This window comes from Diuraphis noxia, unplaced genomic scaffold, assembly GCF_037042655.1.
Source record: "Diuraphis noxia isolate RWA-SAM2 unplaced genomic scaffold, SU_Dnox_SAM2 contig0002, whole genome shotgun sequence".
Taxonomy (NCBI): Eukaryota; Metazoa; Arthropoda; class Insecta; order Hemiptera; family Aphididae; genus Diuraphis; species Diuraphis noxia.
In genome coordinates, this window is record NW_028301712.1 from 29,250,309 (window position 1) to 29,278,287 (window position 27,979).

Here is a 27,979-nt window from a genome sequence, read left to right on the forward strand (position 1 = left end):
TGCTATATCGGGCAATAACCGACGCGACGGCGGCCGTCCCGGTGTCCCGGGCGGCGGCGGTGGGCGTGTCTTTCGGAGGCCACTCGAGGCGTGTGTGGGTCCGGAGCGAACGAATCAATGAGCGACGGCGTCGGCTGCGGCGTCAGCAGTGGGAGAACCGCTCGCCATCATTACCCGGCAATTTAGTCGGCGCGTACACACACAACACATACACACAAATATACGCTTATTGCATTACGGTATATGGGTGTTCGCGGTGCCCGTGGCGTCTGATGGTGGGGCGGCGGTGGTGCGCGCGTGTATTGGGGCGGGCCGGGCCGGCGCGGAGGCACCGAAAAATAGGTGTTAACTATATTCAATAGCCGCGCCGATGCCGTACCGTGCGCTCGTCTGCAGTCGCGCCGCGCCACATCACAATCGTCCGGTCGCCGTCGCCGCGTAATAGTCGTCGTCTGCACAGTGCCGCCGTCGTGTTCGTGTTCGTCGTCGCTGCCGCGTTCGAACGACTCTGCAGTTATAATAAATTAATATAAATATATTATATCCTACACTGTTGTTATCGCCGTTTTTGTTTTTATTGTCATACGAGTGTTTTAAAAACGTACTCGCGCGATGATGGTGTTGGACTCGGGACAAGCGTCTCCGTCGTTACGTCTGTACGCCGCGGCTGCCGCGGCCGCGGCCACGGCCACATCCGGTGGCGCAGGGCAACAGTCTAGTGGCGGTACAGGAGGTGTCCAGATGCCGCCGCATCCGCTGTTCCCACATTTTGCCGCCCGTTTCCCGCATGGTATGGCGTCCGCGGCCAGTTTTGCGGCCGCCGGCCTTTCGCCGTTTCTTCAGCAGCACCACGTCGAGCACGCGGCCGCCCAGCGATATGCGATTGCAGCAGCAGCCGCCGCAGCAAGGAACAACACGATCGCTGGCCACGTAATGTCCGCCGCCGTGCACCAACAACAACAACAACAACAACAACACCAACACCAACACCAACACCAACACCTCCACCACCGGCCCAACTCGGAACCCGCGAGCAAAAAACGACTGCAACACAATCACCAGCAACAGCAACAGCAACAGCAGCAGCAGCACCAATTATTGCTGCAGCAGCAGCAACAACAGCAGCAACAGCACATGATTATTAAAATGTCAGGCAATCATAGCGATGACAGCGCCTCCGAAACTGGATCGCCCTGCAAAAAAGGTTAGTTGTTTCATACAATAAATTATTATAGTTGTAATCTTTAGGCGTAAAAATAGGTATATTTGCATTTTGCAGCAAAAAAAAAAAAACAAAAAACATAAAAAAATGTCTGCAGGTATACTAGTATACTGTATATGTAGAAGATTTTTTTACATTGAGCGTTTTCTTAAATCCCTCACCAATTTTGTTTTGGATGTATAGGTATACGTACATTTAGGTATATAAAGTGATATATAATAGGTATTTTGTTAACTGCACTTGGCTAATTATGTTTATATAAAATCATCATATACCTAATAGAAAATTAATGCACAATACATTAATATTGCAGTATATAGCATCGCGGTATAAGAATGCGAAAACAAAAATGTGTATACCTACCAATCTAAATATATTGGACTTATTTATATCATGATGCTTATAACTTAGGTACATATATCATACTAAATTTTAAGTTGGAACTTGTACGTAGGTATATAATATCAAGCACTATATATACGACGGCAGTGTATCGGCATTTTTTACGTTTAGTTTTAGGGTATTAAGTTATTTTATGATTAGGGTGGGTACCCAATTAATATTGTATAATAATATTCATGATTTACTACATTTTATTAAAAACGTTTTTTTCTCAATAATATGGAATTATGTATAGTAATAAAACCAATTCGAATTTCAATCTTGTGATGAATGTAACTAAATTATTAGCGTGTGAAATTGAAAATTTAATAGTTATATATTATATATAATAATATATTCTCACGAAAAATGTTTTAATTTAACCCCTTTCGCGTGATTATTAACGCAAAACGCAATTACATAACATGTAGGTACATCGATTTAAATATAGCAGGTAACCCTAGTAACAAGATCTATAGCTGGACAATTATAAATACCTACCTATATAAAATTGATAATGAATAGATTTTTAATTCGTATAATATAGACATAATTGTGCAGTAACATATTTAGATTTATTTTTAGATCATACCAAATTTTATAGAAAATATTAACTTATAGTGAAACCTGCTATTATTGCGGTATATATTATATTATAAATCTGTGTTAGAAATTAATTCATTTTAAAATTTTACATCAATCTGTAGGTATACATTTTCAGGAGATATCTATATATTCTATATGTATAATTGTATAAGAAATATAATATATACATATATATTGCCGAATTAAAATTAAATAGTTTTATGATTTTGATTAAGTACCTACATATCGTATTTTATACTTATATATAAATCGTGAGTATTTATATAGTTATGAGGGTCGTGGTGTACTACGATTGGTTCTTTATTATTGTGATATAAGTTCAGAGGCTAGGTGCGCCATTATATCAGGAAAAATTTAAATATATAATGTGTCAATATATATATATATATATATATATATATATATATAATGGTTTAGTATAATATATGGTACATGTATATGTATACATATTTTTATTTTTCAAACATAAATATACATAGTACCATTGTGATATAATATAATAATGTGCCTATTATAGTTTGATGAAACTAGTATAGTTGATATATTATGGATATAGGTACAGCTGTATGGTTCTTACGAATATTATATGCATACGTTATAGGTATAGGTAGGTTTATATATTATTTTATCAACATAGTATATTATGTTAGAATTCGATTAGGAACCTACACGTATCTATGTATGTATATTATGTAGGTATAAGTATATGCAAGTTTTTTTTTAAAAAAAAGCGCAATTTATATCTACAATTGTAACGATAAATACGAAAATCGCGTGACGGTAAATATTCGAAAATAAAAAGGGACAGTTATATAAGTGTGTATGTGATCGTTTTACTTTATTTGTATTATTAGTAACTATACCATTTAACCGTGGGAACCCTACAAGACCGGAAGGGTGCTCCCTCGTAAGACAGGTGTGCAAAATATAGTTATGTCCAAATCCTGCAATTTTAAATACTCATAGATTTGTTATAAGACTGTATATAGGTAGATATATCATTTAGTAGGTTAAAGTGTGCTGAGTGATTTTTGATCTACTATAAACCATATATATAATATACATATAGTCATTTTCCCAAATAACTGTAGATGTATAGGTACATAAGTACCGGTGCATTCGAATTGCGTCCCTAAATGATATTTTGTCCGAGTTGCGCCCACAGGTTTTTCAGCGACTGAGAATAATATGTTAGGTGATAAACTCGTAAATGCTATAAATATCTCAATTATCGATACCTTATTATCTGTCCGAGAAATTATAAATACACCCTTACAATTAATTGTTGGAAATTAATTCTGTTCATGTTAGCATCAGACATCAGTCACACTTCGACATTCCATTGTTCGACAAATCAACACAAATTTAACACGTCTTAGTTCGTTCAAAAATCGGCATACAAAAATTTACCCATTTTATAAAATAATATACAATTACATCTTTTAACTACAGCATTTCATAAAATTAACATTTCATTTTAGAACAATAAATAATTTAATATATAGAATCATTAATTACAATACATCATTAAACCACACCATTTATACAAATGGCAGTCCTCAGTCTGTAAAAGTGGGAAGGAAAATATGTATATGGCGTATAGATATGTATACTATTAACCAATTAATCAATTATCAACCAGGACGCAACTCGTACTTGTCGCGAAAAAATTGAGGACGCAACTCAGAATAGATATGTTGTGCAAAAACCACGGATGCAACTCGGATATCGCGATGTATATTTTCGTATTTTGGGAAGGAACTCGTATGCAGCCATAAGTACCTATCTACTTTTACATTTTATTTTATTAATGTATATCTGGACTATTATTCATCTTCATAAAATCACTACAATAATATTATACAATCTGTAGTAATTTTATATATATATATAAGTAAACTCTTTTTTTTGTATATTACATTCTATATAATTGGATCTTTACGCACGGACACATAAACGCATAATTAACAAATAAATATATATTTGTCAATTTCAGTTCTAAATATGAAATATGATTTAATTTTAATAATATTATTATCATTATTATTCATAATCATATTTTTTTTAAACTATAAAATCTATAAATTAATTTCACTATAATATGGAAACATGGAATCATTGCAACCTTGTTGTGAATTGTAATTATGTAGATATGCAACAAAGTCATTCATAAATTTGCAGCTATAATTAGGTATATAACCTGCTACTTAAACTTTAATCATCGCCAAATAATAATTATGATCAAATTAAAATAATTAAATTAAATTAACATACACGTTTAAAAATTATTAAAAAGTTAAAAACTGTATTTTATGCTATAATATATATATATATATATATATTTAATGTTTTGGAAGCATATTATATTTGTAAAACTATTTACAATAATATAGCTAAATTTTGTCATGAATCACACAAAATATATTTTCACTTACAGTCGAAATACTAAATATTGCATCTCGCATTTTAATAGTTTTAAGTAGGCATAAAACAATAATAAGTATAACTACTCTATTATACCTGGTTCATATCAATGGAAATAATAAAAATAATCGAAACGTTTTATTACAATAATTATTTCTATAATAATAATAAACCAGAATCTGAAATGGCTATTATGGTTTATGTTTTATAAATTCGACAATTTTTAATAATTATTATTAATTTTACGACTTAGTTATGATTAAATAAATATATTATTTCATTTATATCATTAATTTTAATATGTTATAATCAGTAAATTAAATGTATATATTATAGTACCTAATAGTATAGCGGTAACCTTATTATGTTAACGGGATGCCTTATTATTTGTTTTATTTGAATATTTATCTTCTATTGACTATTATTTCGGATTAAAAATAAACCAAATAACATTAATGTTACCTAATCAATTAACTAACGTAATAAACGGGTATATATAAATGTAATATAAATATTCAACTACATGGTAATATTGTTTTACTCCTGTTCTACTACCAGACTACTAGGTTATTAGCAATTAAATATCATAACCATTTGCTTTGATATATACGAACGGTGAAATAATTAACAGATAAAAATGTTCAACTATGTATAGTATTATAATGTGAACCTTTGCAGTGTTATCGAACGTGTTATTTTTCCTTTTTTAACACCATATGTATAAGTACCAAAATCAAATAAATATAATTAATATATATATATATATGTATATTACATTCTATTATGTGTATAAAAATTATATAAAGAAAATAATAATTGTCTACTTTAATAGCTATTATGTTATATTGTTATTACTTTAACATCTAAATTGATTTTAAACATTTCAGTTTTATCTTTTTTATGAGGTTCAATTAGAAAAATTTGATTGTATAGCAGTGTTTATATAGGTATTTGTTTAATATGCTTATTCATAACCATGTATAAGAAATAAGTCAGAACCAGAACGTTTTTATTGATTCATAAAATTACTATATTCTAAAAAAAAAAAAATGTAAATTCTTCGTTTTTTATTACATAATTTAAACGTATCAATTGATTTCTAAATGTGTTTGCAGCTGTGGATATTATATAGTCTCTGGAGGCTCATAATGAGTATAATAATAATGCACGTTCGTTGCATATAGATACCCCTAGATATACGCTGCGATGGGCAATAATGCATCATACATAAGATATTATAAGTATATGTATAGACAAATCATAGGTATATTTGTTATTTGTAATAATATATATTATAATAGGTAGGTACTATGGAGTATGGAGTCTAGGAAACTATAGGAGTTTTGTATGTGTGTATATACTATATATGTATGTAGGCCCAACAAACGTGGTCATCATTTTTATAATATACTTACAGATATGTATTATGTTAAACACTTACTGCCTTCGTCTAGAGTCGCGGGTAAACAACCTCTAATAAAATATATGGCACAATTCATCCAGATCAGTGGATTAAAAGCTACGTATATATAATATTATATATTATAATGTGTACGCCGCGTGCATGAATGTAACCGGTCATTACTATACAATATTATATACACACATATATACTTATTTTATATTAATAAAAAAATAAAAACCCCTATACAGCTTCGTTAAACGTTTGTACATCGAATTTACCTATATCATCATTATATAGTACATAGTTTAATAGTATATTATGTGCACAATAACGTGTCGGGAGATTTAAGAGTTAATTTTAACTGTTTTTCGTGCGGCAGCTATTAAATACAATTATTATTATTATCGTTATGACGACGTATATCTATATAAAATACATTATATCATCCAAGCGATTGTACTCCTATAATGTATAATATACTCTCATCCGTATAAATATTAATCCTTAAAAAGTATAAAAACTTTCGCATTCGGCCAATATTTTTTCTAAATCTTATATATTTATAATTATTGTAAAATTTAATCTTAATGTTATTTATTTTCTTGTATTATAACCGTTTTTTTTACAATAAATTCTTTCAAAAAAATATATATATATATAAATATAACAAGAGACTTTATACGTGCGAATTTTCAATTGCAGGAGTCATTGATCTTCATATTATTAAAAATATATCAAATAGAACCATAATATGACAACTGCATATTATGTAGAAATCTGAATCATGTATAGCGTATACATTATATTTTTTGGTAAAAAATGAGGGAGTGGGGTTGGTCAACACCAAAGACACCCCCTTGGCTACGGCATTGCAGTGTTGTGGTTATATTATTTTCTTGTTTTCACCAAGTGGTTATATTCTGTATAAATGCCTTTATAGGTATCGTCGATCCCAAATATACATTCACGTATCTTAAATAGTTATATTAACGTCATAACTAATAGATGCGATAAAATTCTGCAGGATAAATTTTAGAATAACCATTTAGCGAGTATATAATAGATTATAATAAATTGTGATAGATACTATTATAATATATAATATATATAGGTTTTTCGCCATCATGCCGAGAAATATTTTTCTACATTTTTATTTCGAATTGGTGCCTATATAACGTCAGAGTTGACTATATCATAACAGATTAAGAATCGTGGATATACCTACCTATTATAGGACTTTCACGAATATATCTATAAAACCAAATATTTACGAGTATTATATAAATGAAGGATATAAAGCTAAAATACGAGAACAGATTTTATTATTATTAAAAAATGTAGCAACCAAATTATAACATTTACCTGGATTAACCTTAGCACTGTATTCAAGACTCTCCGAGTATTATATATTATTTACCTTTCATCATATCATAGTATAATATAGTAATACCTACCTATTTTACCATCATCATGCCTCGTAGACATTAATATATTTCTTTCCAGGCATTTTGTAAATTTCTTGAGTTTTTTTAATCTTTAATGAGGTATATTGGATCTTATTAGATGGCAAAACATTATCGGTACATTGAGAAACACATAATATAATATCAAAACACTACCTAGTCATTTCAGATAAATGGTTTTTATTACACTTGTAGGATTTAATTATTAAAAAAATATATAATAATATAATAATAATAATTAAAAAAACCGTGGTATCTGGATTATAATTATTATAATATAAATATTATATACATAATTCATTAATTTATGCTACTTAGATTATAATTTTATAATGTTCTTTGGGTTACAATATTTCAAATATTTATTTTGCCAAACAAAAAGGATTTTAGACGGTTCTATAATTATTTGTTATAAAATACATAATATCTATCTATCAACAAACTAACCGACTTTATAATAATAAATAACACATTTTTTAAATTAATTAATGCTGTTAAACATTTTGAACAAATTAAAAAGATATAAATTATTATGCATAACCGATGAGTAAAAAAACAAACTTGTTATTAGGTAGAAATTAAAGGATTACGCATTTCTGTCGAACAATACAATCAATAATAATTGATAGATTTACGTGTAACATAATATGTTATTATGTTGTGCAAATTATGATCTATGCGGTATGTTATTTGCTCGAAAGGTTTCTTTTTTAAATCATGTTTTCGTATTTACGATGATTGACATTGACGAGCGATAAAGCAATCGATCCGAAAGCGAATTCGCGGTAAAAGACGGTCTGATCAAAGGTTTGAATCGATTTGAAATAAATAAAAATCAATACGCCAAACGATGGGCGAGTAGTATAAAAATAATAATTATTATTAAATTATTATCGTGGTTTTTGTTGTATATATTTTACACGAGATATTATGACGGAAAACACTGTTTAACGTATATACATTATTGGTAAACATATTATTGAATAATAGTACCTATATATATATATATATATATATATATATATATATATATATGTATTATATACACACATTTCTTAGAAAATGTCTATGAAACGTTCGGGCGATTATATGATTAATGATGCCCATAATTGATGAGCGTCTTGAGCGCACCCAAATTGATTAGAAATTAGCTGTAAATCGTCTAATACATATTATAATCTGAACGTATATTAGATGTGTACATTATCATAATGTTTTGACCGAATATTGTTTTTGTGAATAATCGCCGCAGGTATTCGCGTAGCATCGCTTAAACTCTCGTTCATGTGATAAATAGAATTTGTTTTAACTTAAAAACCATTTGTATGATGACAGAAAAATTACATTTTTTCCACGATAAAAAAAAAATTATACATTATCAAAGATTTTATATAATATCATATTTTGATACCTTATGAAATCTTTGATACGGTGCAGATGCAATTTGTAATCGTATTGTCGCCTTAGATCATGTACTATGGATGGAGTCACAGCGTATTTTTAAATCCTATATTTGCGACAAGTGTCTGTTTTATAGGTGTTCGATATGCGCATGCACAATTTATTTCGTTGCATAATTATCCATAGGCTGTACCCAAGGTCAAAATATAACAGTATAACATATGGATAAATAAGCGACGAATTACATCGCGCATGCGCACATCGAACACATAATTTGGTAACTCGTCGCTAATATCGGCATCATTATTTTGTATTGGTATAATTCGCCGTGGCTCCATCCATATAGTATTTTATGATCTAAGATTGTCATATTATGGAATCGATGAGAAAACGTCGAAACCATTGTATATCACTTCGACGCGCTAGGGTTTTATAATTATTATAATAATGATTTTTAATATTAATTAATCCCACGAATATCAATTATTGTATACAACAGTCATTTTATTGATATATGCAATTGACGTATGATAATGTGATATGTATTTCGTTGTTTTCTGCCACTGACGTAGTCGAGGATGCTCGCGTATAGTATATAGGTAATAGGTATACCGGAACACGGATGTATGAGGAGGATATTCACTTCTAGATATTACCTATGCAGTGTCGTGTCTAGAATCGATCCTTAAAACAGTATAAAATAATATGAGCATAATTATTATATCCACATCTTGCACGTCACGTCGAAAATCTCGTCGCATGCTGCACGCGTGGCACGTGGGAATTCGGAAATTTCTAGCCGTTACGAATTATTTCGCTGTCGTCCATCTAGAGGTCATAACATGATGTGATGTAATCTCGTGCGCGTGCGTATTATATTATACACATAAACATGGTGTGTGTGTGTGTGTGTGTGTGTGTGTGTGTGTGTGACGTCGCGGGACCGTCTTTTGTGTTTGCGTTCGAATCCAATTGAAAATTTGTGCGTCTTGTGTGTGTGTGTTTGTTATATTTTCTTAACGAGAAAAATGGGTCTTGCGACCGGTAGAGAACAGCCGCCACAGTAAGGTTAGATTATATTTGTTGTACTGCTGGTACCTAAGTATATAATATAATAATGCGATGTGACACGTCTACTCGCGCGGTTATTGCGGGTTAAGTATTTCAAATTATGTACCAATACCATTGTGCTCGCCATACCAACTCGGCGGTCACGTAAAGCCGATATTTCAATTCGTTTTCATTTGTGACCACACGCGTGTGTGTGTGTGTGTGTGTGTGTGCCCTTACTTATACGTATATAATACGTGGACAACAACACACGCGTGGCAGGCACGAGTCACGTTTCCGTTTCTATATAAATGACAGCAGCAATGTGTATATATATATATTATTATTATTATTTTGCTTATACGTATACATGCGTACAGGTATACATGTGTGGTGAAAGACCCGTGGAAAGACTCACAGCGACGGAGACGGAGAGGGGGACAATTTCGATCATAATTAAATTATAAAAATAATGATACATACGATTCCATATAATATGATGTGTGACATGATTGAACGTTGGAGACGCTTCGTTTTATGTGCAATCGAATTTATTAAATTATGCAAAAGTATTACAAATTACAATATTTATAATTATGTATATATAGTAGCGTATATTTAGAGGTTTGAATCTATATCGAGTTGCAACTATATATCTATTAGGTGTGATTAAGAGTGCAGTAAGACCTGCAACTAAAACATATTTGGTAAATTTTTTTTTTCGAATCACTCAAATAATGATAAAAGATAACATTTATCATCGCTCAACTGAAAGCCAGAGATAAAGAATAATATATATATGTTATTATAATATTATTATAATATGGGTGTGCTACTATATATCAACAAACGATTGTAAACTGTGAATAATCTATTTCGATGTATAACGCACGTACCTATATGGGTACAAAATATAAAGTTATAATAAGTCTTGATCGACCGACGATGATCGAAATGCGCTGCCACTTAGGTGTTATAACAATCAAGGTATACAATAATATCATTTGGTTAGGTTAAACATCCGATAAGACAAATCCCTTAGGCGTATGATATTGCAGTGTAAATTACTATAGATCCCGATGATGGAGATTGAATATTGGACGGTTATGGTCATGTTATTTGGGCGGTTTCTAGTTTTCGAAATATTATATTGTTATCAGTGGCGCAACCAGGGGTGGGGTTTGGGGGTTGTGACCCCTCCCGAAATGTGTTTAAAAGTCAAATATTTCAAAGTGTCTTCACTTCATTAAGTGAAGACTTTTTTTTTTGCTAATTTATTTTTTTATATGTATAACCCCTCCCGAAAATAGATCCTAGTTGCGCCACTGATTGTTATCCCGGCGATCAAGAAAAAAAAAGCTAAGGAGGAGCACAAAACGGACAGTCCGCGTATTAGGATAAGTGGAGGCAAGCGCAGCGCCATTCGATATATACACCACAACCATAGGTTGGGTTAGGTAACCTATATGTTTAATACTTATATACCTATATATTATTATATGATATAACATCATGAATGATCGCGGGATTATTTATGCTCCGGGCGATCCTATCCGATCAAATTGGGTGTATATAGGACAGACACACACACTCACATCATACGCTGCAGCGGTGTTATTCAATTTCGTTTCGGAGGTTTTTTTTTTCTTCTTCTGTGTGTATCCTAACTATATATACTCTACCTGCACCCTGCTCCGTCGCAGCGTATAATATTCGTATATATATACATATTCGTCTGTATAAATAACACGGTAATAACATTGTCAGAAATGGGCTGTATACATAATATAGCTGATACATAGGTACCATAATGTGTATATACGGGTGCAAGAGGCGAAAAACGTCCGCCTTTAAACGGCCCGTCGTTGAAAGTAATAATTACACAGTCTTGTGTTTCACGGGTTATTTCATTAAACCATCGCGCTGTATTAAAATAATATATTTTCCGTCATAGCCGCACGAGACCGAACGCGAACGCACGAGGTTCATTATTATTATTTTGATGTAGGTACCTAAATTCATTTTTTCCCCATTCCTGTGTCGAAAACGCATTTCACATCGGATAAAACAATTATCACACCAAGTAATGAACGTTTTTTTATCATCTTTTATAATAAGATGTTTGTCCAAATATTACTAACTAGTTTAACTTGTTGGATTATATTTTTCGTTATAAAATATTTATTTTATAGAATAGGTATACCTAAAGATATATAGGACATAATCTATACCTACTGTCACACTTTTTTTTATAGTCTTATATTTTACTAATCATTCAAATATTAAGAAATAAAATACAATATGGTGATGTATATACAGTATGTATACTATACCGAATTTTCAATAATAAAAACTTATCATCTCGAAAAGTATTAATGTTTTTGATAAAATTAATTATTGTAGACACAAATTCTACACGCGATATCGTTATATAACTCAATATTTCAGGGACTCCCGCAGAAAAGTTGCTAAAGGGGGAGGAAATGTAGGCACCTAAATATTTATAAGAAGATTTATCACTAAATCTCTCATCTATTACTCATATTTTGTAATACTATCATAAATATTTTTTTTTTTTAATCAGAACTAATTGAAGTTAATATAAAATTAAACTATTAGTTCAAATATTTATAAAAAAAAAAACATAATCAAGTTTAAACAATAAACAACTTTATTTGATTGAATTTACATAATATTTTATTATTTTATTCAAAAATTAATGACGATCTCCTTTTTGAAGCAAATAAAATTTCAACCTATATCAAACACGATTCGTATGTATTCATACTTGTGTATTCACCGATTTCGGCAATACGTAAGATCAACTATTTTTAATTACTTTAACTCGTCCGTGCTAACAGACAATCCATAGGAACCACTCAAAAGTGACTCAGTGATTGAAAATAATTGTAAATCATAATATATTATTTTACGATTAAATACCTCCTACACGACTTGTTAGATAGATACAAGAATTATCGAATAGTCGCTGAATACCCAAGACCAGCTTTATGTAAAAAAACTTCCTATTTTGCAACTGACACGAAATCTCATTATAGGTTCAGTGGTACGTTTAAAATTTTAATATTATTATACATACTCAAAGTTTCAGAGTTTATGTTTAATAAAACTCATCAAATCATAAGCTAAAGTCTTATAGGTTACAAACAATATCATCATTGAGTATAGGTAATAGGTATATATATCTATATATGTATATACTACACTAAACTCAATGCTATAATATTTTATTTTACGTGTTTTATAGCATTTTTTTGTGATCACCCGCTTATTACCTACACATTATTTTTGTTGGTTTAAACTTTAAATAACGCTTACTATCTACTGTTGTGTATTTTTTTCTTAAAAATCATTTAACTGAAGGCTAGTTCTTTTATAACTGTTAACATTTAAAATCACAAAAGTATTACTTACAATGTTTTGAAAATAGTAATCCAATAATGGGTTTCTTGTATTACATTAGGAGTTGTTACAGCAAAAAGAAATAGAACAAATTAAATTCATCAAGTATATATAATAATTTCATAAACGTTGGTGAGAATATTTCAAATGTGAAATGTGTAAAGGTACTCTGAATATTTGAAAAGTTTATACACCCAGATAATTATAATTTTAAACGTATACCACTAAACATGTATAATAAATTAATAAGTAATAAACTAATAACTGTAGTTAAACAAAATTAAATTAACACTATGACTTTTCACTTATGGAAGGGCATTTATTATAACGTTAAAATGTTAGCTATTTGATGAATACGGGTAGGTCTTCTGAATAATAATAATTGTTCGAAAACAAAATATTTTTATTCTCCATGTGGATAATTTTATTTTATCACAGTAAATGTCACAATTATTAATTCTTATTAATTATGGTCTTACATTTTTATTTTTGATCGTATAATCTTCCAATAGCTAACGTACTTGGATAACATTATACAATTTTCATTTTTGGAACGTGTTATTCGATCGATATCAGATTTTTATATTTCAATCTTATAATGAGGCAATTTACCAGATGTTTTTCCAATACGACCAAGATATATTATGTAGAGTTTCGTAAGTCGTATACTTATTATATTAATAATGTAATAATACTTATATTATAAACATTCAAAAATAGCGCAGAAAACCTATATAAAATTATAAACGCTATTGGCATGCCACCGTCTGTCCGAATTCCGGTGACCCATTAGGAAATTGAAAACTCGCTCCTAATTAGTCGCAATTAGATAAGCCAGGCTGTAAAGAAACTGCTTTTATTTTTTTTTATCGCCGCCGACTTTCATCAATAGAAATTCGCAGAACGGAGATCAAAGGCCGCAAAGTGTATGCCCGAGTTTGAATACATCTATATACGTGCATATTATACAATATGTACCAATGTAGGCTATATTATTTTTAATAAGAAACAAACACACCTTTATTAAATATTTTTTTTCCTTTGTGATCACCAGCTGATCGGTTCGTTTTAATTAAAATACGAGTATTAAATATATTACACTTAGAGATTATTATATTATTATATACCTATTCCTATACATTATAAACTTGCAGCTTATCAATTTTGAGGCGGTGGCGCGGTACAGTACCTGCAGTATTATTATATATATATACATATATATATATATATATATATAATATAGATATGTTTATTATTGAAGCTGGCCTAATTGATTAAATATAATTAAATAACGAAAATATTTATCGATACAATAAGGTTATTCGATTCATATTTTATAATTTTTGAACGCAATAATAATAATAATAATTAATAATAACACGATTCGATAAATTAATCGTGTGTTGAGATTTTTAAAGGAATGCTACTAGTCTTATAGTGAAATATATATTAGTTATTATTGATTTTCTGGTAGACTTTGAATTAGATGAAAAAGTTTTTGATTAGTATGTACTACACTATTTACTAATAGAATATGATCTAAACTGTTTAAAGTTTTGTCCGATTGGACCCGACCCCCGTGGCCCTTATATATATATAATGTGTGATATATCCGTATATGTTATATTAATATTATATATTACACGCTTTGTTTACGATTTTGGTACACATTGTTTAAAATTAATTATACATCTTGTGCGTTTTATATAGATACACATTAGGTAGGTTCTTACACATAGGTATTATATTATAGGTATACGCATTATGCACTACACACAAGTTTGTCTTCGTATATACTTTGTATTCGATTTTATTATTTCAGTATTAAAGCCCTTTAATAATGTCACAGATCACAATTAAAAAACTAAAAATGTCATGGAATGTTTTCTCAAAACTTGTTATAATAAGCGTTCTATATATTATATAAATAATTGAATTGTAATTCTGCAAACAGTTATTGTAACGGGTGAGCTGAATTGTTTTTTTATTATTATTAAAAATTATATAGTTTGTAGGTATATGTATGTTATATAGTATACGTATGTGTTATACGTACATAATAATATGTAAACTAGATGCGATAACATATTCTTTACGGCTGTCTATATACAGTAGTTTTGTATTGATTAATTTCACAATATATTATCACCATCGTCTATGATAATATGTAATGTACCTATATTAGAAATTTAATTTATTTTAAAAGTAATGAAAAATAAATATTTTGAATTCGCTTAAAAATAATTTAGACATTTAAGTTTATATTCATAATTTATTAAATTATAATTATTTTGATTTAAATATATTATATAAATTTACCCGGGTATATTATACATAAACGTTAATTTAATAATAATAATAAAAAAAAATAATAATTTAAAATAATTTATTTAATTCATAAAATATGATTTTACAGACACTACACGAAACGCATCTTAATTAAACATTATTTTTATTTATAAATATATAAAAAATGTATGGTAACCTATAGTCAGAGCTTGATTTCTACTCATATTTTAGCCGTTTTAGAGGGATAGGTGGTGACACGAACCTTGACAAACACCGTTTGAATTCAAACTGCATAATAGAAATAAAAGCAATGAACCAAAATTAAATAAGACTCGTAGAAAAAGTCACCAATAAGTTATCTTATTATATATTTTATATTTATAATAATATATGATTGGAATTAATTACAATAGGTATATGTGATTTTGATGGGCACAACAATCAATCGTTTAATCAGGCAGTTACTATCATATTTCATGATGTTTATTTCAAATATATTAATCGTACGCTAAATCCAATAATAGTAGAATCTTAAAATACTTCTTAAATATTAAATGAAACTTAAATAGCAGTTCGTAAGAGAATAATATAAATAGGAGTACAAACGTTTTTCGCTAAATTTCTTACACTTCATCCGCTAGACTGTAACATTTAGGTGTATGCTATTTTCGACCTTTTGAATAACAATCAAACAGCTGTCCGGGGGAATTAAATTTTGAGTGTATAATACATTTTAACTGATCACTGCGATATATATAAACATGTAGAAAGCGGTGGCAATTTTTTCCACCCTCTCTACTGGTTATTACTATTATTATTAAGTTGTGTTTTGTAATTGGGTTGTAATCATAAAACTCTTCACCCCGTGCCTTGTCCCCATCATGTCCACCACTACAATATATACGTATATATACTAAATATATATATATATACATTCGCATCGTTATTAAAATGAATTAGAACTCGGTGGCGGCGGCGGCGGTTTGTTTACAGGAAATTACAATTCAAATCACGCTCCCTCTTCTCTGTTCCATCGTTCGAACTACCCCACAGTTCTATCATCCCTGCGTATTATACTGTCGATCGTTAAATTAACATTGCTATATTTTATACATAATATTATTTTCTGCCATTATACAAAGTCGATGGAGGTGATGGCGTAGTAAGTCACAGGTGGCCGATGGGAGTCTATATATATATATATATATATATGGATTATATACCGTCGATATACACTCAATTATTCGTGTTATTATTATTATAATACGAAACGATGAAGACGTTGTCGTTAGGCATCTGGAACATATTTTTTTATGTAAAGTAAATACACATTCCGGTGGAGAGCTTAAAAATTATTATCTGTATGTAGGTACCTACAGCAACAAACGAGTATAGAAATTAATCATATTTTTAAATTTTACTAAACGCCTCTATATTATAAGGGATGATTACCTACATACCGCATTGCTACATATGTCTATAATATACATACTCAACCATATGGCGATGGCGAAGACTTCCGTTAACGAAATAATTAACATTCTAAACAAGAACTTAATATTACCTATACGTAATACGTCATTCTATGAGAATCAAAATTAAAATAATGTTACTATAATTTCAATATATACGATAGTAAAACGCAAACCCATTTATAGACACTATTAGCTGTATATACCTATAATAGGTACATCATAAGAAGTGTGTTGAAAATAAGTTTTCTTCGAATCAATATTTGCATACTATACTGTTTCCGCAAGTTTGCAGTACAAAATACAGACACATTATATTATTGGTCATATATTTGTTTATTAAATATCTATAAATAAATAATTTTACATTTTAACGTTTCTCTACGGTTGATCGATTTAGTTTAAATCGCAAACCTATATAAATTTATTATTTTATATAAAATAAAATGTCTATGACGACGTGTAACGGAACTTGTATACGCATACCTTTTGGAACTATACCTATATAAACTAACAACACTAACTATATTGTCTTATTATTATTATTTTTAAAAGAGTTCATTACAAAATATTATACGCGTTCAGAAAGTTTGTTTTCATGCAAAAACGCTTCGCACGGTTGCGTGCTTGTAACATTTCAGTAATTGTTATACATTATATTATATCTTAGTAAAACACTTATAGTAATAATGATAAACGTATGTATATAACAATGTGTACTTAGTATTTACTATATTATAATCTATGCATATGGCAATGTGTATTTTTATTTTATTAAAACATTCCATATACATACACCGATACACCTATGCATTAATTTGTATTCATCAATTAAACAGTTGGCCAATAACGAAAAGTGAATTTTATTGACAATAAAATAAAAGATATTCATGTTTAAACAATAATATCGCTACCGGTTTATCGACGAGTCGGGACGCTTATATTTTGGGAGTTCACAAGAACCTGTTTCCTATATTATTATATATACCTACCAACAATAACGGACGTAATAAAAATGAAATTATGAAATATTTAACACACCCCCGTAGATATACCGTGAGCGAAATGATTGAACATGTCAATTTATTTCGAAAATTCAAATTGTTAAATGTACCTATACTACCTATAATATGAACGTGACTTGATATTCCTCAATTAATCATGATGAAAACGAATGCGTATACATTATTGGTTTATAAGACATATATTTGAATGTGTTTTTTTATAAATCCTTCATGAAAAGTTTATTTAATGAATAAAAATGAAAATTGTGTGTAGCCTATAATATATACGTTAGGTTAGTACTATCTATTCGTGCTTGTCCTTATTGTTAATTTTCAAGGTAATTTCGCAGTGGATTTAGCATTTTGAGCACATAAAAGCCGATTTTCAGCGATGTAGGTATATGTCGTCAAGGTTTACATATAATTGGACTCGTGCAGTATAATATAATATAACATAATATATATATATTAGAAACCCGGCTTCCATCGTCATCTATCAAATGAACTTTGTTTAATCAAAAACCTCTTCAGCGTAATGGAAGCCCGTGAACTAACTTTATCTATCCCGCGCCAGTGGCCCATATGTATACATATAAATGTTGGCAAACTTGCCAAACATCGACGTGAGAAAGCTGTACAGAATCCGAAATTTATTACGAGCTCGAACTTCCAGAATATCGCATTATATACGTACCGGTCGGATGATAGCCAAGACGATCCGCTTAACGTTCAATAATAATGGTTTTACTACGACGAATACCGCAATTTACTCGACAGAGATGGTCACATTATTTAAAAAAAAAAATCAAAAAATCTCGAATCTGTGTTTGCGACTGCCCAAATATTTACGGGAATTAATAATAATATTAATATCACGACAATCGCTGTTTAGCATAGGTACTTAAGCTGTATACTTTATATAGCACGCACATATGCATGATAATTAATAAATAATAATAATATACGAAATCTTTTTCAAATTTTTAATGATATATATCGTCAAAACATCAAAACATAGTACATATACATACAATTACCAAATTTAAATTCTCCACACGTCGAGCCGATTGCGCACGTCTGACGATGATGGCGCCTTATATTATTATTGGCATACCTACCTATATATTATATAGACCGTTCGTGGCGCTACGATTTCCCGCTAATATAATATTATATATAACGACAGTATTATATACATATATGTACTCAGACGCGTAATTGTGCCATCGCCGTCGTCAGTGTATAATATTATTATATGATAATAAAAATTCAACGTCCTAGATTTTAGTGTCGCCGCCCGACGTGTGTTTTGCACATCGTTTTTTATTTTATTTTTCCCTATTGGTCGCCTTCGGTCTTGTTTGTTGCGTTTTTTTTTTTTTATCATCATTATTGTCGCCATTATTTCTATTACCATTGTCATATCGTCATTGTCGCCTATAACGTCTCATAACATAATAATAATAATAATAATAATAATAGTAAAATAATACTCATATATATGTGTTGTATACGACATTACACGTTTTAGAGATGCCATTTCAGCGGCGATAGAGAAAGGTTTTGTCGGAGCGCCTATCGTGAGAGTCTCCGTCTCCGTCGTCGTCATCGTCATCGCGCGACGTCGGCGAACGCGTTAATTCAATTTTAACGAATTGTTATCCGTTTGACACGGTCTACCAGAAACACGTCCCCCGCGTTCTTCTCTTGTCAGGAAAAATAATAATAATAAATAAATAATGTAACGTATGTGACAGCTGCCCCGTAACATCGTCGTCATTATTTGTTTCCACTTAAGACAAGGCATTTCATTGGTCAACTGTATATAATATGACGTATATACTCGATAAAGTATATTATGTATATATATACGCTGTTGGTACTTATATTCTATAATAGCACTTATATATTGTATTTAAAACAATTATACATATACACATTTTCCCGATTTAAACATTTTTCATTTTCGACAAAAATGTATACACTGAAATACTTAGAATTTTTTTTATGTCAAATTTAAAATTTTTCATGATCGATTGAAATCTAAATGTGATTCTTACTTTACACAACCGTACGAGATTATATTTTGTACAACTATTCAGAATATTGTTACCTTCATGCTACTTTAGCAAATGACTTTAAAATTCCCATATATAGTTGGATTTTCTCGACGATTAAATTCTGTATAGATATTAGATACCAACTACAAATGTTCAATGTTTAGGACTATAATAAATATTATTAGTACTATATATAAGTGAAACGAGTTTTTTAAAGTTTAAGTATATCAGTGGACCAGTTTTCAATTATTCTATTTGAGATTTATACTGGAAGCGAAAAACGTTGTACGTGCGGCAGTATCAACTGTGATTCATAAAAGTTATCGCAATTTCGTTGTCGCCATAATGGCGGTCTCTGAAACATAGTAACTGGGGTAACATAAAAACAATTCGTTCGGTTATGATTCGGTTATTATACAAATATTTTTTTTCCTCTCCAAGACCCCTCTTGGACCAACTCTGTTTTGGCGAAAATTAATTTTTCCTCCCACTCGCCGCTACCTCTTAGACCGCCAGAAAACTACTTCCACGCTCCCGATTCTATTATCTAGTCTCGTCTTTATGTTTTTCCATAATATTCTTGTATGATTTACGACCGTCTGAAGTGCATGCACGCTACGAGATAAAAATCCTCGTGGAAACAGTTACTCTGTTGTACAGTCCAATATTGCCATATGTCGTGGGGACATGATTTATAATGCGATTGCGAAATTGTTTTAACTCAATATGCGGTTTTTTTCCCTCGGGCTTGCATAATATGAAATATATACTGTAGCCATACAGCACTGGTTCCCGTTGGTACTATTGATCAGCGAGGGGGAAATATAGATATATTATATATTAGTTTTTATCTACAGTTTTTCGGTTCGTAAACAATACGCCTGTTGTAAACTTATGTTTCAATTCGAGAACTTTGAAAGTGTGTTTTTAACGCCCTACGGTGTATCAAACTTTTTACCCCGGGCTTCGGAAAAGCCAATTTTCAACTTTTCGGTAATCGAAAATACAACCACTCCCCTGTGGCGTAAATCTGTTTCCGAAATAGTTCAAATCACCCGGAATGTGAAAAAAATATTCTCTAATAATCTAAACCCTGAGGGTTTAAAGTATTTTAAAAACACCTAAAAACTATCATTTATACATTATACTTGCGCACGCTGCACACACAAAACGTATAAGGTTACTATATAGTATATATAGACACACTTATATAGTTATATTACACAATATATATAAATAATTTTTTTTTAGAATTATATTTTTGATAATATCGATATTTAAAAAAATATATTACGTGCAATATGTCAATATAAATATGCCATGAGCAAATTTAATTGTTGCCTGCATACGTCATCATACGATAGGTAATACCATATGTACCTATACGAAGTTTTTGAGAAATCAGTATAACGAATTGTAATAGTTTTCCACCGCATAGCATACCTATACTTATTACTTATACGTATAATTTATAATTTTGATTCATCAAAAATTATATTTAATATCAATGAAAATTTACATGATTAGTCATGCGAAACGTATATCATGCATGAAAGAGTAGGTAGTAATAGACAGAAATTTAACGAAATATAATAGTTCTATAAGGGGTTATATAATATAAACATTCAATACTTATACACTATGTAAGTACTTATGTACTATATATATATATATATACCAAACGACATGTATATAATATGTGGCGATGCGTGATATCACATTGATCCTTATAATTACGAGTAATCTGAAATTCACGACTAGGCAATTTAAGTGGTAACATTTAACTCACAAAAAATCGTCAGAGTATCTTATTCAGGGGCGTTCTGATAAAATATATTTTTATTATCAAGTTATCAATATATGTTTAAAAAAACCATTTTAATCATGTGATAACGTTTATATAGGTGGAGTTGATGGAGACAGCGCAGCAGGTAGTTCGGAAGACCTGGCCAACAAACGGCGAAGGTCCAGAACAAATTTCAACACGTGGCAGCTGGAGGAACTGGAAAGGGCGTTTTTGGCCAGCCACTACCCCGACGTGTTCATGAGGGAGGCTTTAGCCCTGCGGTTGGACCTCAAGGAGTCCAGAGTGGCTGTAAGTATATATTATGTATGTATTTATATATACATAATATTATATAAACGCAACAAAGTTATTGTACCCGCGCGAGAAATTCGGATTTTTTTTTTATCTTTTATATATAAGTTCCCTCGAGTATCCCTCTCGCCCAATATTTTGATTTAGAACCTCATTCCCGATGCTTGTTTCAGCCAACTTAGGGTTGGTTTTTGTTAGTCGTTTTTTTTTTTTTATCGTGAGGGGTGGAAAGTGCATATACAAACGGTTCTGTGTATGGTTAAATAATTTACGCCACCATGTTGCAGTCCAGAGCATACAGTCAGAACACGTCCCTGGGGTGTAATACGTTCTGGTCTCGGGACCGCAAATTCCGGAGGCGAGAAATAGACGATAAACTTTAGTGTGCGCGTATATATACCTATTCATATGTATATACACATAGGGCCTATGCTATCTTACTATATATATATATACACGTGTGTGTGTGTGTGTGTGTGTGTGTGTGTGTATTTATATCGAATTATTATGGAATTTAAAGGTGATTTGTTCTCGGGAACTTTTCTCCAGTTTATGGTAAATTGTTAAGATCAAGTGTCGGCATATATATATAAATCTATTATAAAATGGCATAGGATTTCATGCTTTGATATTATCTGCATTGTTGCTGTAAGTACCGAAAAAGGTATTTATTATTTGATCCTCATCTGTTTTCTGATTTTGCAAAGGGGGGGGGGATTATTATTGTTGATAATTTATAATCGTCTGAACTATGTCATATAATTTAACACCTTATTGTTATAATAATATAATTAGATACTGAAACAGTGCGTAAATGTTCTTACCTATAAAAATAACGAATTTATTTTCACAGGTATGGTTTCAAAACCGACGAGCGAAATGGAGGAAAAAGGAACACACCAAAAAGGGACCGGGTCGACCGGCGCACAACGCACATCCGGTGACTTGTTCCGGAGAGCCAATACCTGCGGACGAGTTACGGCGTAAGGAGCGCGAACGGCGGCAGAAAAAGTTGCTCAAGAGCTTGGAACGACAACAGAGGAAGTTGGCTGCCAAAGGAGTGCACGTTGACTTGGACACGCTGCGCAAGGAATGGGAGTCTCAGCAAGCTAACAGTAAGTGGTGTTTTCCATACGATAATACGTAATACATATAATATGTTATTAAAACGTACGCGATGTGTATAGGTACAATAAAACTATTATCATCGATTTCGCCGTGTCGAATTCCTTATTAGTAGTTTTTAAACAGCCATAATATTGTGTATTATGTTCTTTATACTTTTCTTTTAATTAACGTTATGCAATCTACAAAATAATAACCTATATAACCTACCTATATAGTATAGTATGTTATATGTTCAAAACGTATAGCGTAGGTATATGAGTAGATACATTTAATATAATAAGATTAATAACATTATGCCTACAATATATAACATGTCGTTGTACAATGTATACGACACTTGGTCCCATATCAGCGTATAATTATTTTAATTCATTCTTTGAATCGTTCGCATGGAAAAAAACTATTTCACTGTTTCGATGTCTATAACACTCATCTTGAATTCTCCAAGTCGACAGTATATATACCATTTACGACTACCGCATGGTATACAATATGCGTTTCGTTACGGTTATTGGAAATGTTCTCATGGCACTAAACTCTATGCGTATAGTGCGTTACTTGAACGAAAAACCAATCAAAACGACCTCGTTAAATGGTCTTTAAAAGTGTGGACCATACCCAGTATCCAATGGAATTGTCGGGTTCTATATATAATAAGATTAAGAAGTCGAACCGAGAATGATATGTGCATGCAGCTCTCAGAGTATATTAGGTATATATTATTATCATCACTATTATACTCTATGAATATAAAAATAGTTATACTTATGGCCGTTTTTGTTAGTATTTAGTTATAGTATTCGATTTTCACGAGAAATGAACGCATGCGAAATCATGCTAATATTTAATACACAATACGTATATATGTATAGAGGTATAGCTTCCAACGCTTGTACAATAATGGATATTAAATAAATATGTCGTGACGTGGTGTATGCTATCGTAGTTATAACACAATTTTACATTTAAAAATAATATAAAAGATCATTTGATTAGAATTTTCTTTAAGTTGTGCATTTTTTCAACCGTGATTTGTTTTTGAAAAAAGCATCGTCTTACAATGATATTGTGACACGGTAAATTTAATTGCAACGATTTTTCTTTTCCATTACATTTTTTTCTGACTACTATATACCTATAAACACACTTATTCCATCACGTTTAATATAGATATTTTATTTGGACAGAATTAAGCACAATTATACTACGTATAAGTATTATGTATAATTATCATAGAAAATGGGAATTTCAACTTTAAATCGTATTATTATTGTGGTTTAAATATGGTATCACGAACTATACGGTTATAAATATAAAAATCTTAAAAATATGTGCTTATATGATGCAAAAATCATGAAGCGAAATCGAATTTATAGTTTGAATATTTGACATTTGTTTGTTCGTATAGACGCGGCCAAAAAACACAGTCAGATGGATTGCGGAATGGTCGGTGGAGGAATGGACGGAGTCGGTGGATCGTCAAACGCCGGTATGGATCTGTCTTTTCACGACTCGTCGAGCTGTTGCAGCGGACAGACGAGCCGGGACGAGGAGATCGACGTGGTCGGCGAAGAGGACCACCTCCTGCACCATCACCACCAACACCAACACCACCACAGGATGTTACACCACAGGCGGAGCGCAAGTACGACGTTCGACGACGACGACGATGACGATTTGGACGAGGACGAGGACGAGGGACTGCCGCCGTACGCGCGCGCGGCTGCGGCTGCTGCGGCGGCGGCGGTAGCAGCAGTAGCGGCCGCTTGTCATCGGGGCAACGACAGCTGTAGTTCGGACGACGAATTCAGCGGCGGGCGTTTGTACAGCCGGACACCGGCCGCTGACGGCGAATCGTCACCCCCGCCACCTCTGCTGAACCTGACCACGTCGTCGACGGCCACCGCGGACAAGGCCCGTCGTCTGAACCCGTTCAGCATCGAATCCCTGTTGGCCGGTGGCAATCGACCGTTCAGCATCACCGCCGCCCACGTCAACAACATCAACAACAACAACAACATCAACAACAATAACAACAACAAAGCGTGAACCACCCACGTACCTCATCTTATACATTCCCACCGTTTGTTTGCATAAGCGTTGTCGTCGTCTTCGTTTGTCGTCAACGTCATCATCGCAGGTTCCTATACGAGTATATGTTGTAATAATATGATATGATTCAGTCGAGTCTCGATAACTCGATTCTCAAAGGGGATAAAAATAAATTCCACTTGTGTATTTTTCAAGATACATACTTACCTCGAACATAAGCTAAAAAGCAACAAGGGGCGAGAAAAAACTTGGATTTATCGAGATCTTATATAGAGCCAACGAGGTTCGACTTATCAAGACTACTCTATACTGTAAATGTTTTAGATATTTAATTTTATCGCAGATCGATGGCCAATGATATTTTGTCCGTAAAAATTACGTTTCGCGATTCTTTGACTCAAAATTATTTGATTTTTATTCTGGAGACTCCAGCAACAGCGTATATAAAATATTGGTAATTCAGATGACACTTGGCTGCAGGTGAACAATAGATCATCGTAGTTTGTATAATATAATACGCGTTACGATATTAAATTTTGGTTAACGTTATTATTATTTTCCAAATTTTTCATTCGATCGTGAATCGATTTCGTACATCATATTTGTATTACGGTGGGTTATACTTATGTTGTACATAAATAAGCACAACAGAGATTCGACCCAACGACCAACCGGACAAGCACGCATTTTTTTGTTAATCACTATTATTATTATTATTATTGTTATTCTTATTTGTTATACAATTATTTAACTCGTGTACCACCTGTATGGCCATTTGATGACAACGTGATCAGGAAACCCCGTCCGGATAGTACCTCCTATACATATTAACATGATGCAATGCGAAAACACATTGGAACCCGCGTTGATCAATATATCATATTATATTGTTGTGTCGTAATACGTCATACTATTTATTTACTGTTCTCTGTACAGATCTATATATTAACTCCCCGTCCGTAATAAACAGCCCATTAGTATAATAAGTACGACAAGATTCTAGTCAATAATATACATATACATATATGTTGTAAGTTAACACATTGTATATATTATAATAATTGTCGTACCTATATATTATATAATAATAATTATTATTATTATGAATTTGTAAGTAATATTTATAGTTAAGACACGTTTATGATAGTGTTTATTTAATTATTATTATATACGATATATACCGCGGACAATATATGTATACTCATTACTCATATAGTCATATGTAATGATTTTTTTATTTTTATTTTTTTGTTAAGCGGCGCACGATCGAACGTTGGTATATCTGTAAATTTAAACACGCGAGTGCAATAAGTGTGTATATTATACCTAATATTATACTACCTGCGTTTATAGTTTTGTGTACGAGTCCGAAGAAACGTATTTATAATATTGTATTATTACATTATATTATTATTGTATATAAATATTTCTTATTGTTTTCGTCCACTTGTCGTAGACAGACCTTCCCTCTCCTCGTTGTCGTGGGGCACGAACAGTAGTGAAAGAGTGACGAACGGAAAGATAGAAAAAATTAAACTTATCGTTTTCGATCGCTACCGTTCTCGTGCCCTAAACATATACTTACGTATATATATATATATATATATATATGTTATACATTATATATACGTGCATCAATCCCTTATTCCGGAATGACTTGTATAAACGCGTTTTTACGTTAAGGTTTTTATTATATATTACGTATACGATTGTATTATAAAACGAAATAATAATCATAATAATAAAAAAAAGTTGAATTATTATTATTTCATTTTTTTTTTTTTTATGGATGCATAGAAACGTTTTTTTCCCTCCATTTCGTTTATACCATCGCACATAATACAGGTATATATTATAATATTAAATATACCAGTGCACAGGTACACACCGGAGGAGGACCGCCTCAATGCGATAATAATTTAATAATAATTATATCGTTTCCGACGGAAAGTAAAAAAAAAAAAAAAAACGCGAGAATACCGCTCCGTGTATTATTGTACGTACGGCAGACGATCAAACTGCAGTCACATGTACACGTTCGGCATGAGTATGTATACAACGACTCTCGCGCACAGGTGTACTGCAGCAGAAGAGGAAAAGACGAGAAAGAAGAGGTTCGTATATAACAATAATAATAATATAATAACAACATAACGTGTAAAGCCACTTTATTCTGACATCTGTGTGTGTACGTACGTACGTTTTCCGCGCGGTGCTACGGCGACGATGAAGACATCTTTTACAATTAGTCTCGGCTGCCGCCGCCGTCGGTGTGAAGACATTAAGTGTGTTGTACGTTTGACAGGCACCCAACACCTCGTAATATTCAACACCTCTCCGTCACCCGCCTCCCTGCCGACCGTCTCGTCTTCGTGTATATGCGTCTATATTATATTATTATATACTCACTTATTGTTGTTGTTGTTGTTTTTGTTGTAATAACGATACACGACGACCGGTCGCGTCCAAATCAGTGGTGCCCAAATACGATAACATTACAC

General features: G+C 31.7%; 1 protein-coding gene across 1 annotated transcript; it reads left to right on the top strand.

Annotated features, from left to right (window-relative positions):
* Positions 1-347: 347 nt before the first annotated feature.
* LOC107162336 (uncharacterized) lies at positions 348-27,244 on the top strand. The gene is made up of 4 exons (XM_015509186.2): positions 348-1,204; positions 22,105-22,295; positions 23,152-23,413; positions 24,835-27,244. Exons 1-4 carry the CDS (start codon positions 613-615, stop codon positions 25,473-25,475), a joined length of 1,686 nt encoding a protein of 561 aa, XP_015364672.2. The 5' UTR covers positions 348-612; the 3' UTR covers positions 25,476-27,244.
* The last annotated feature ends 735 nt before the right edge of the window (positions 27,245-27,979 follow it).

What these genes read in the sequence shown, in the direction of transcription:
- LOC107162336 (XM_015509186.2), top strand. Translation starts at nt 613, where the DNA reads ATGATGGTGTTGGACTCGGGACAAGCGTCTCCGTCGTTACGTCTGTAC. An exon ending in TGGATCGCCCTGCAAAAAAG is followed by an intron (nt 1,205 to 22,104) that starts GTTAGTTGTTTC and finishes ACGTTTATATAG; the next exon opens with GTGGAGTTGATGGAGACAGC. An exon ending in GGAGTCTCAGCAAGCTAACA is followed by an intron (nt 23,414 to 24,834) that starts GTAAGTGGTGTT and finishes TTGTTCGTATAG; the next exon opens with ACGCGGCCAAAAAACACAGT.